At 30.4% G+C, this 13,056-nt stretch overlaps 1 protein-coding gene across 3 annotated transcripts; it reads right to left on the bottom strand.

Annotated features, from left to right (window-relative positions):
* Positions 1 to 3,007: 3,007 nt before the first annotated feature.
* On the bottom strand, positions 3,008 to 8,549 carry LOC105114511 (uncharacterized). 3 transcript variants are annotated; one of them, XM_011011068.1, is made up of 8 exons: positions 8,317 to 8,548; positions 7,331 to 7,382; positions 5,045 to 6,732; positions 4,876 to 4,957; positions 4,641 to 4,707; positions 4,027 to 4,212; positions 3,863 to 3,923; positions 3,008 to 3,592 (listed from the first exon to the last, which is right to left on the bottom strand). In XM_011011068.1, the coding sequence occupies exons 3-8, from the start codon at positions 6,570 to 6,572 to the stop codon at positions 3,420 to 3,422; spliced, it is 2,097 nt and encodes a 698-aa protein (XP_011009370.1). In that variant the 5' UTR covers positions 6,573 to 6,732; positions 7,331 to 7,382; positions 8,317 to 8,548; the 3' UTR covers positions 3,008 to 3,419. The 3 variants fall into 3 exon arrangements, with proteins under 3 accessions (XP_011009370.1, XP_011009371.1, XP_011009372.1); XM_011011070.1 differs by having other exon boundaries at positions 3,494 to 3,609; positions 8,317 to 8,549; XM_011011069.1 differs by lacking the exon at positions 7,331 to 7,382.
* Between the last annotated feature and the right edge of the window lie 4,507 nt (positions 8,550 to 13,056).

Here is a 13,056-nt window from a genome sequence, read left to right as displayed (position 1 = left end):
TTTGGAAACTGTTTAAAGCATGGGCTTGTTCATGGAGACATGCCTTAAAAGAAGGCAAAGTTGGACAATTAGTGGTCGAAGTAATAAATAACCCAGCAAAACTCATTCATGATTATAACTTATGTTAACAACAAATCAAGTTCCTTTCATAGCTCAGGTGTCGGTTATACCATACATTATGGGCTATGAAAGTGCCAAGCATTTGTTGTACCAAGTGTTATACAACATAAATCAAGATTAGTCATTTAACAAGCAAAGTATTAAAGAGTGAACAAGATAGCAAATATAAAACATGTTAGTATCAAACATTAAGGTCCATATTAAGTTTACATTATACTTATTCTTACACCATTAGTGTAACCTTTTCACCTTGACATAATTAACTTAGCTAGACATAATGAAAGAAAGCAAAATAGATAAACAAAATAAGAACATAAAAGTTAACTAAGTAAAGGAAAGGAAATGAAAGGCATAAACTTAATATTAATGAAAACAAAGCATAAAAAATACAAAGAGAGAAAGGAAGAGCATGATCTTGATCTGAACACCAAGATGCCTAAATGCATGGCAAATGTCTCCTTTTATAGGCCAAAATTGGGAACTATTGATTTGATGACTAATTGATAAGTGGGTGACCAACTTTTGACTTGGTGACAATCCTTATCTTCTCTTGTCTGCCCAAAACGTCATTGATAACGTCAAAATTGGAGCCAGTTGTAAACATGAAAGTTGTAGGCAATTGTCTCAGCTTTCTTGTGTAAAAATTTCAGCTCATTTGGACTTCTAGAACTCCAGATATGGCCAAAATACCGAACAGTGCTCGGGCTGGAAGACAGATTCGGGCTTCTTTGTTGTTGCTACTATTTGGACTTGATAATGGCCTTTTTAGATCTTGGGCTCCATATGAAAGTTGTAGGCCTATGTCTTACCTTTCCATCCATATAAATTGGACCTAAATCTGAGATCTGTAGCTCCAGATATGGCCCAATTACCGAACAGTGTTCCGGTTTGGATTGCACCGACATCTCTTTTCTAAGTTTGGCCATCTCTTTGTCCTTTCAATTTCAGTTCTTAAATTTATCAATCAATCCTTTTATTTATGTGATAGGCCTGCATTTAAAATGAACATTTACCATAAATTAAAGGTATCTAATTTTATTAGATATATTATTATAAAACATGCTTTAGTTAAGGAGTTATTGATACTTCAAGTACAAAATGATGATATAAAACCTTGATAAAAATACGCTTTTAAGTATCAATCATTTGGTGACACAACCAAAAGATTGATGTCTTCTCCCAAGTGTAGGAGTGTTGATATAATAAATAACCTGGTAAGACTAGTATCGAATCATAAAGAAGTTAACCATATAAATTATAAATAATAATTATAATAATAATAATAGTGGTGGTGGTAGTGGTGGTGAATTAAAGAGGACTTTGAGATGTAAGTTAATGTGAAGATTAAACAATAATAAAAACAAATGTCAAAGTTAGAGGATCCACTAATGATATTAAAAATAAGTGTAATATAAACTCTTTTTATTACTTAACTGGAAATCACATACAAAGAAGGTTATAGTCGGATGATTTGTCATTAATAGCTCATTATAAATTTTTAACATGCTTATAGTAATTATCTTATTTAAGTGACACCAAACTTTTAAATATTATCAGGAATTCATGATACTAACTTATGTTAACAACAAATCAAGTTTTTTTCATAGCACAGCTGTAGGTTATACCATATAGTTAGTTATGAAAGTCTCAAACATTTGTTGTACCTAGTATTATACAACATAAATCTAGATTAACCATTTAACAAGCAATGTATTAAGAATTAGTAAGATAAAAAGATAAGACATGTTAATAGCAAGTTGTTTAGGATATAAACATTAAAGTTCATATTGAGTTTATATTATACTTATCTTAACACCATTAGTGAAATATTTTCACGTTGACATAATAAACTTAACTAAACATAGTGAAGAAGATAAATATAAATAAACAATATAAGAACATAAGTATAGTAAAGGAAATAAAAAGCATAAATAAGAGATGAAGAAAAATATAATATGAAATAAAACTTAAACATTACAAAAATATGAAGAAAAAAATAAAGAGCATAATCTTGATCTGAAAACCAAAATACCTAAAAATAACAAAAATAAATTTTTATACCAAAATTAAATTTAAAAAAAATTGAGGCATTAAAATCATATAATTTACGTGATTTCTAAGTGTATGTTTTCTAGAAATTCTGAAATATCACCTATGTTCTGAGTCTTTTTTATTTTAATTTTTATTTTTTTAATTTCATTCTTGATTAAAAAATCAAAAGTAATTAGCCTTAAATTAATATCAAATCACCTGAAATAAAATTTTAAGATCCAAAATGAATTGTAAAAAATTAAACAAGGCCATTCACAATGATTTGTGTCCGCGTTAATAATTCTAGCATCTACAGTGAATATCCCACACGTCGTAATATTTAGTATAATATAAACCCTACCAATATAAAAAATGGTGGAAGGTTTCAATGAAATGAATTGCAAGAATTTAGAGATGACATGGCGGGTAAAAATCTCGTGAAAATGCACGGTTTCCCTTTTGCTTGAAAGGTTTATGAAGACTTCATCGATGCATATCTCATTCAACAGAGGCAGTCGCATTTGTTCAAGAAATTTGCAAGTTTAATGCTTCTATTTGTTCACTAAATGGAAGAACTATGCGAGGCTAGTGTTAGCCCCTAATGTTTAACACATACAAAAATTATCCAGAGGAAGAAATGGGACCTTAATAACCCCATATAGCGATAGGCTCAAACATCTTGCAATTTCCAACTCACAAATGATTAACAAGCATATCCTAGCTAAGCCTTTGCAATTTGCATTGCTCATGTCAACGTTTCACTGAACCTGTCTCAAGAGGAAGATCCAACGGTTAAAACTGAAAATTTCCACTTGGAGGTCTCAGGTTCAATTGTTCAAATCTGAAAATGGTGGAATGAGATTAAAAAATGTATAAAAAAAAAAGAAATACCAATGTGTAGGTTCAATTGTTCATGTCCTCATTGCCCTTGAATCAATGCAAGTGAATATGCTATAAAATACAACGTAAATTTCACATACCATATCAAAATTTGGTGAATCTCTCACAAATACTATTTAGTCATGATAATTAGAGCTCATAAAACCTTCTCAAAATGAAAAACCCTTTTTCAAAAAATATAAAGAATCGACCTGTTCTATTCTTGAAGCTAATTTAGGAAAAAAGTCACTCATTTGATTCCTAGTTAGCAATTTGAAACCTTGATGAAATCCAAGCCCTGTTCTTTCTCCCGTGCTCTCTAAAACGCTGACCATGTGAGCTAAATATGGAGCTAGCAAAACCATACTGAATGTTAGCAGAGACTCACGTTATCTTGTCACTTGTACAGGACACACTGATCTGATAGCCTTGAGGAAGAAGCCCCAATTTGGACTTCCTTGAGAGATAGCTCGTTGACCAAATGGGTGGTGTTCTACAAATTCCTGCACATTATCAGCTCCTGCCAATTCTTCCAGATAAACCCTTAGATCACCTCCAGCACCTGCCATGAATTGGATTCCGTTCTTAATCATTTTCCTAGTGTTCTGCAGCTTACATATATGATAAACTTCACATTTCCATTTTCATAAATGAATTTCCGGCTAAGCTAAAGACATTTAAATCTAGAAGATTACGCAATTCACAAAGGGCACAAGTAGCATAGTCCAAGCGAGGATATCTGCTGGGTCTTCAGTATGAGCCTCATCCAACATAAATCAGAAACAACAGTTGAAGAACATTTGCATGGCACTGCGTCAAAAAGTTAACTTACCTAGAGAATTATCATTGCTGTTCTGAAACTGGTACGGATAAGGGAAGATTGCAGTGTGTGCCTACAATATAAGTCCAATAAAGCATTAGATCATCTGATTGAAAAACTGTAAGAAAAATAAGATAACCAGCCTAAAAGAAGATAATATAATTACAAATACTTACAGGATTAAGCAAGGCTTTGTAAGGAGAATCATCCAATAACATCGTATTTGATTCACTATAATCTCCCTTCTCCCATGGAAGTTCAGAATCGTCTTTTTCCCAAATTCTCCTCAGTTCCTTAAAAACCAAGGGTTTATGCTTGTTTTCTAGAGTACAGAACTGTGTTGCAGTGCATTTGGATAGATCCTAAAAGAAATGAGAGTGAGCATCTTAAGAATCCGTGTAAGCGTAGACTGCAGGATGACTTTGAAAGGATACAATAACTAGTTGAGTATGAATTTCTGCTACTCATCCCTATCCTAGGATATTCTGCAGAATCATACCCACCTAAGGAAACTAGAAAACATTCAAGTCATCCAATGATAAGAATGTTTTCCACTTGTCTATTTAAAAAACCATACACTTTAGACTTTAACAAGCTCATACATGCTGGTAAGACTAGTTCATTAGAAAGGGAAGCTAAAATATTTTTTTTTTTTTTGAAAAAAAAGGAGCTTGAAACAGGGAGGTGGAAACAAATTTGCTAATGCAAGAATCAAACTTGCATATTGTCTTCCAGACTTTACGGAAAAGCCCGAACAAAAAGGAAATACAAGACTTGAAAAAGTGCTTACCCAACAAAACAGCAACTTTTTCTTCATATCTCCCATCACAAACTCAACCACTCTATCAACATTCTTCCTACAAAAATTCAAGATGTCTAGTGGTCAACTGTAGCTCACAAAAAAAATTCCCAGTGTACTAAGGGAAAAAAAAATGGTTATCTTATGAGCAAAATAAATAAAAAATAAAAAATGATTCCACATTAAAAAGAGATTCAATTAGAATAAGAAGTAGGTAACAGAGTACCTAGTTCTAGAGGACCAAACACCCACTTCAAATCTCTCAAAGCAGAACTTTAGAAAATCAAAGCAAAAGGGTCTTCTAAAAACTGATACAAGAAAGCAAGCCAATTAGATTTAATTAATTGGAGTGAAAAAGCATTTAAGTAACTGTTATTAAAGTTTCAAAAACTCACCTGCTTTTTTTGCAATCTTTATATCTGCTATATGGCCCTTTGGAGGAGGTGACACTATATCCACAAGCACCCCATTTATATCAAGAATAAGTAGTTTTTTCCTCACAAGACATATGGGTGTTATTTCGAGTAAGCAAGATAAACTCTCAGGGGGTACATTCTCTTTGCCACGAATAGCAAGAGAAGCAGAACATGTTTCACTATCCAGACAATTATTTCCCCTCCTGTTTCTTCGTCTTGATTTTGTTTTTCGCAAAGATGGTACGTTTGAAGCCTCCTTGGTTGTTTCCATGCCCTTGTTCACAAGTTTTGTTTCACCTTTATCTGATAAAAATACCACTTCTCTGTCTGTTTCATCTGATAAACATACAGTTGACACGCTATTCAAATTATAAGTGGTCAGCATGCCACCTTCCTCCACCTGCAAATGAGCTGGATCACTATCCTGTTGATTATTTCTTCTCCTGTTTCTTCGTCTCGCTTTTCTTTTTTGCAAAGAAGGTACTTCTGGAGCCTCCTTGGTTGTTCCCATGCCCTTGTTCACAAGTTTTGTTTTACCACTATTTGATAACAAAGCAACTTCTCTGTTTGTTTCATGTGATAAACATACAGTTGACGCATTATTCAAATTATTAGTACTTGGCATGCCACCATCCTCAGCCTGCTTACAAGCTGGATCACTATCCTGTTGATTATTTCTCCTCTTGCTTCTTTTTCTTGCTCTTCTTTTTTGCAAAGAAGGTACTTCTAGAGACTCCTTGATTGTTTCCATGCCCTTGTTCACAAGTTTAGTTTCACCATTAGCTGATAAAAAAACTGCTTCTTTGTTTCTTTCATCAGATAAACATACAGTTGAGACATTATTCAAATTACAAGTACTCAGCATGCCACCTTCCTCAGCCTGCATATGAGCTGGATCACTATCCTGTTGATTATTTCTCCTCTTGCTTCTTTTTCTTGCTTTTCTTTTTTGCAAGGACAGTACTTCTAGAGACTCCTTGATTGTTTCCATGCCCTTGTTCACAAGTTTTGTTTCACCATTATCTGATAGAAAAACTGCTTCTTCGTTTCTTTCATCTGATAAACATGCAGTTGAGACATTATTCAAATTATGAGTTATCAGCATGCCACCTTCCTCAGCCTGCTTATGAGCTGGATCACTATCCTGTTGATTATTTCTCCTCTTGCTTCTTTTTCTTGCTTTTCTTTTTCGCAAAGAAGGTACTTCTAGAGACTCCCTGCTTGTTTCCATGCCCTTGTTCACAAGTTTTGTTTCACCATTATCTGATAAAAAAACTGCTTCTCTGTTTCTTTCATCTGATAAGCATACAGTTGAGACATTATTCAAATTATAAGTACTTGGTAAGCCACCTTCCTCAGCCTGTTTATGAGCTGGACCACTATCCTGTTGATTATTTCTCCTCCTATTTCTTTGTCTCACTTTTCTTTTCCGTGAAGAGGGTACTTCTAGAGCTTCCTTGGTCATATCCATGCCCTTGTTGCCACTCTCAAAAATGGATGCTAACATGGAGGTTATCTTATATTTTGCTTTCAAAGATTAGATACAATTAGTATGTTAAAACCCTTGGTGTTTTCAAATAAAGATCGTTTTTCCACTATTTTCCTTAACTTTATTAGCTTCCCCGTATCCTATTTCTCCATGTATCACATCTCCTTTCATTAGATTCCTGCAAATGTGGAAATAGGATCTGAAGATGAGTTTGAAGTGAATTAAAGAAAAATTCCACTAACACACAATCATGGAGTATCTTTTAACAATTATTTGTATCTGATGTTTTATGGATTATTTCCTGTTTGTATGCTTTTGTAGTAGGGTGATCTACTTTGTGCCTTCAGCTAATGAAATCTCAATTATCAAAAAGAAAATATTGAGTGACTTGGATTCCTCATCATATGAATTAGAAAGAAAAACAAGAACATTATACAGAATTCTGGATAACAAATAAATCAAGAAACAAATTCTTGAAATTGGAGTTTCAGCCATCAACCGTCCACCAAGTCTTCTACACATGAGCCTAGAAGACATCCCTTCTAGAGGACTTACACTTGTCTAGCATCACCTATCATCAATCAAGTATATTATGTGGATTCTCAGTTTTTTGCAGGAGTCAAACAAGATACTTAAGTGCACTTGAAAATTCTACCATTTATAGGAATATTGGCTGCAAAACGAGAAGGAAAAAGGCAAAACAACATCCTTCAAGTACTTTAGTGAAGTGATCAAAGTTCCATTATTTTCCCTCTAATTGTATGAGTTTAGACTACCTAATAGCTCATCCAGGGATTAAGGCAAGCTCCACTCCAACTGTCTCCTACCCTACAAGGCAACACAAACTAATTATCAAACATTGCTTATCAGGTTATCTTGAAACTTTCACAAAATCAGCAATACCACTACCAGGTACTGTCATCCAGTTAATCAATTTACCTTCCTTCATCAAACATAATGCACATTAATACAACAATAACCAATTCTTTTACTTTGAATGCACTAGAATTCTGTATTACAGAGGGGGATAAAGGAAGACAAGAACTAGATAAATGCAGACTCACATTATAACAAGCAAAAGGTAAGACACGTAGATAGTGAAAAGTGAAAAGGTAAAATGGATTTGTTTTGTGTAACAAAGGATAATGGCTCTCCAATAATGTCAAAACTTTATATTCAACTATTCGACCACAGGGGACATTGTTCTAACAAAAAAAAAACACTCCAATGATGATTGTTCAATTGTTTTAACAGAAAAGTCCAATAGAAAAGGCAAGTGGATTTTCATATTGCTAATCCCGTAAAGAAATAAAAAGAAAAATGGAAGACACTCTCCGTTGTGCGCGATGGTAATGTTTTCTAGCATGAAACAATATATGAGACCAGGAACTAGATGCATCGGTAAACATTAATACAGCACCATTAGGCCTGAAAACTTAGCTCTGCCTGCCAGCAAAGCCAAAAAGTTTCTGACCTTTCCATTTCCCACAAGAAGAAACAGCTATCTATAGCCAAGAAATGATTATTCCAGATTAAGATTCATATAAATCCCACGAAACATGGAAAAACAACATGAGACAATAACCAAGGCCAGCCATAAATCAAGAAACAACTGGAGTAACAAGCATATATCATGATAAACATCTTATATAAAAAACTAAAACAACCCACTGTCATAAGAAGGGTGAAAAACAATTTGATAGCTGAAGATACAATGCCATGTTATTACCAAAGTAAAATAAATAAATAAATAAAGAATTACCTCGACCATGCCAGAACTTTCAAAGAAATCGATGCAGTGGAGCAGAAAGTAGAACTCCTGTGGTAGGTTTTTCTACTTCGTGAGAAAATAAAGGAAGTGGAGAGTTGGGAGCTTCGCTAAGTTTCGAGAGAGGCGGCGATACTCCATGTGGAGGGGTATTCACAAGGAGAAGGAATCAAAATAAACCCAGAAGGGATAGGGGACACGAAAAAAGAGACGGAGGACGCCAGAGCTACGGTTTTCTCCGATTACTATAATTTAGTCCCTAATCTATTTAGTCAGTACTTATTAGATCCCATAACTTTAGACTCTTCCTAATTTTTCCCTGTACTTTCTATGGTCTAACATGTTCATCCTCGGAAATTTTCTTAGCGACTAAATAAATCTGAGTTAATTTATAAAATCTTAATCTCTAACTATAAAATCATAGACTTGAAAGCAACTAACAAACTCAATTTCCATCCACTTTTTTTTTCAAGATAAAACAAGAAAAAAAATAGATTAAAAAAATTTTCAAAGCAAGAAAACTAGAAATTAAAAGAATAAGAGTAAATCTAATAGAAAACAAAAGGAGAATGAAATTGTAAAAGTAAAATCAATTTAAAAATAATTTTAAATAAAACTAATAGTAATCAAAAGAACAATCAAATTTGAAAGATGAAAAAAAAAAGGGAAAAGAGAGATGAAATTGCAAAAGCATTCCAATTTTATAAATTATTCAAGATAAAAACAAATTATAATTAAAAAATAGATCAAATCTGAAGGATTAACAAAATTAAAAGATTGTTCTAAAAATTTTAAAAGTCTAATATGAAAATCTAGGAGAAAAAAGAAAAGAAAAAAGAATAATATACCATTAAAGCCAAACTAATAGAGCTTTTGAAACACACAATGCCTCACTGTGGAGAGGGCACTAAAAAGATTCAAATGTTATTATGAAAAATAGCTTTATATTGTCAAACGACCCTTAGGTGCCCCCCAAAAGGGATGGGGTTATCTAACAAGTTGTTTTTTAATATTTAATATTTATTAAAATACAAAAAATTCCATTAAGTTAACTTGATATTACAAAAAAACAAAATCATTGTAAGATGACCAAAAAGCCCCTTTCAAAGAGCTTATTTGATGTTGTTTTCAAGAACGGTAAAATAATTTATCTATTTTAAAAAAAAAAAGATCAAAACACCTTCGAATAAAAGATAATATTTTTTTTTATTATTCTACAGTTAGATTAGTAAGGTTATCATGAAAAAAAAAACGAATCAATCTAACCAAACATAATTTGCAAAAAATAATTTTATAATGATAAAAGACCATCTTATCCTTGATGCATAGTTAAAAGGTTTTATTGCTCAAGAGCAATTTTGCATTATACTATTACAATGAATAGAGTTTTGTGTCTTGCTACACAATACTTTTTCCTTTTCTTTTAGATTTTTGTTAATAATTAAGAACTAATTTATAACTTTTTTTTCCTAATTAAGTTTTGTTTGGAATGTACTCTCACTTATGAGTTTAACTAATTAAATTTGAGTATTTTGTTTTAAAAAATTAAAATTATTCTATTTGAGATCTTAACGATGAGACTTTTAGATAAAACTAGTTTGCATACTAAATAAATTAAAGTTTTTTAAATATAAAAAGATATATTGGTCTTAATAAATTATTTGGTATTATTATTAAATAAAAAAAACACTTATTTTGAAAAAACAATCATTAATATATATATATATATTTTATTAATATATATGTTGTTTATCTTAGTTAGCACATTGTTTTTAATTTGAATAATTGTTTCTATTTAAAGAAAATTGTTTTATAATTGTTAACAAACAATCTTAAAATGGTATGTCCATGTTTTATGTGATGGCAAGCTAAAAAAAATTATAAATCTTATAAAATCAATTTAAAAGATTTAATAATAAAAGACCAAGTTCATTCAAAACTTCATGAACAATTTATTATTAGTATTATTATTTTTAAATCAAATATGAACTAATTGAGAAAAATAAAATTAAAAAAATATAATAATATTTAAGAATCATGTTAAAACTAAAAAGTAAGTAAATTTAATAATTTTTTCTAGGGTGTAAGAAAAAAAAAATCATTTACCCCTTATTTTTTTGAAAGAGGGAAAGGATATCAAAAGGCTAAGTTCACATGCCTAATTTTTTTTTAAATTTTGTTTTTAAGGAGACAGACAATATATCATTTACCTCTTATTTTAAAAAAAAATATAAAAAATACTATGTTGTAGGTTATGTTGTAGGTCATGTTTAAGAAAATTTTACATGAGCTAGTGCTCAAACAGTTGTCTCATGCACTTAACAAACTAAATTAAAGATATATATATATATATATATATATATATATATATATATATATTAAGATGTGTTATTATTTATATGAATAATAAAATACCATAAGAAACCTCAATTCTTTAGGTGTTGTAGGTTAATTTAAGCTAGCCTCACTTAAAAATGGTTTATAATAGTGTTTTAAAAAATTAGTTAGAACTAGTTAGTTCATCCCTGTATGTTCAGGTTAGGAAAAAAAAAATTATGCCGCTAATAAGTAATATGCAAGCATCGCTAATATGTTTTAAATTACAAGAAAAGTATTAATTATAAATTCAAAACTTGATGTGATTGTTAAATAAATAAAATAAAGAATTATATATGCTAGTAAATATTAAAAAAATTATTAATACTTACTAGATACTAAAATATGAAGCAAAGAAACAAAAATAAATTAAGATATTTGATTCAAAATGACGATTCAAAATGACTCAAATGATTTGACAGGGTTTGAAGCATGGAGAACTAATAAAAACCTAGTTTCACTTAAAAAAATAAAGATAATATATTTTTTTATTAAGATAAAGATATTTTGGATTGATCCGGGTTAACTCTGGTTAACCTATCACACTTATAATTTATGTTAGTAACCTGCCTGGATTTTATAACTTTATTTTTTAAAATTATTTTTTTTATTTAATTATATAATAACAAAAATAGATATTCTTATAAAAAAAACCTAATAAGCTTTATTTTAAAAAACTTTTATCATGGTTTGTTGCACAAAAATAAAGCTTTCTAGTGTTTTTAAAAGAATGTTATAATTTTATTTAAAATAAAAAATTACCCTTATCATCCTATAATTTGGTCAAAATTGCCTATCAAAATTTTAAAACATTACAATTTACATCCCAAACTTTATATATGTGTTCTAACTTAACACCTAAAACAAAATCAACAAAAAATATTTAATTATTTATAGAATTGTCATTATATTTTATTTAATAACAACAATACCCTTATATTAAATATTATAATGTTTTCATCAATCTTTTTTATATATATAAAAAAAAAAACTAGCGAGCATCCTCTTTCTTTTCTCATTGTTGGAATCCAAATACTTATCCCATCCATGTGCAAGAAAACATCACCAATTAACCCTGTGCTAAGAAACTATACACCCAAAACTCTTATTTTCCTAACGAATAAACTTTACATCTTCTGAAAGCTTCACATAATTTTTTATTGGATTCATGTCTCTAAGGTATCATTTAATTACTATCTCGGGATAAAAAAAAAAAAGATAAAAATAGTACAGATAGATGAGATAAGATACAAAAAAAAAGATATAATTATATTTGGTAATAATCTAAGACAAAATAATTGTGTATGTATCCTATTTAATTATGATGAATAAAACAAAATAAAATATTAACAAGTCTATTTTATCCTTAATATATATTATTGTCAAATGTACATGTTTTTAAAAAATAATTAGATATTTTTTTTAGTTTAGTTTATATTAAGAGCTAAAATTAATAATATTATAATAATATTAGTTATAAAACTAAACTGACTTAACGAGTTGACTCGAGTACTGTATTGATCATCCTTAAGAAAAAAAATGAAGGAAAGACTGAATTAACCTCAATCAATCAAAAACCCAAGTTACTCTAGTATAAAGCGTGAGTAAAAAACCTGATAATGTTTTTGAAAAACCTTTTGGTCAAATAAGGTGATTTGATTATTTAAAAAAAAAAGGCTAGCTAGGTTGACTGATTAATACTTAAAAGTGTATTTTTATCAAGGTGTTATATCATCATTTTTGCACTTGAAGTATCAATAACTCCTTAACTAAAGCATGTTTTATAATAATATATCTAATAATATAAGATACCTTTAATTTGTGATAAATGTTCATTTTAAATGCAGGCCTATCACATAAATGAAAGGATTGATTGATGAATTTAAGAACTGAAATTGAAAGGACAAAGAGATGGCCAAACTTAGAAAACAGATGCCGGTGTAATCCAAACTGGTACACTGTATGGTAATTGGTTCATATCTGGAGTTGTAGATCTCAGATTTAGGTCTACTTTATATGGATGGAAAGGTAAAACATAGGCCTATAACTTTCATATGGAGCTCAAGACTTAAAAAGGCTATTTTCAAGTCCAAATTGTAGCAACAACAAAGAAGTCCGAATCTGTCTTTCAGCCCGAGCACTGTTTAGTGTTTGGACTATATTGGGAGTTATAGAAGTCCAAATGACCTGAAGTTTTTACACAAGAAAGCTGAGACAAGTTCCTACAACTTTAATGTTTTCAAGTGGCTCCAATTTTGATGTTATCAATGAAGTTTTGGGCAGACAAGAGAAGATAAGGATTGTCACCAACTCAAGAGTTGGTCCCCCACTCATCAATTAGTCATCAAATCAATAATT

Source organism: Populus euphratica, unplaced genomic scaffold, assembly GCF_000495115.2.
Source record: "Populus euphratica unplaced genomic scaffold, PopEup_1.0 scaffold536.1, whole genome shotgun sequence".
Taxonomy (NCBI): Eukaryota; Viridiplantae; Streptophyta; class Magnoliopsida; order Malpighiales; family Salicaceae; genus Populus; species Populus euphratica.
This window is presented reverse-complemented; position numbering and strand designations above follow the sequence as displayed.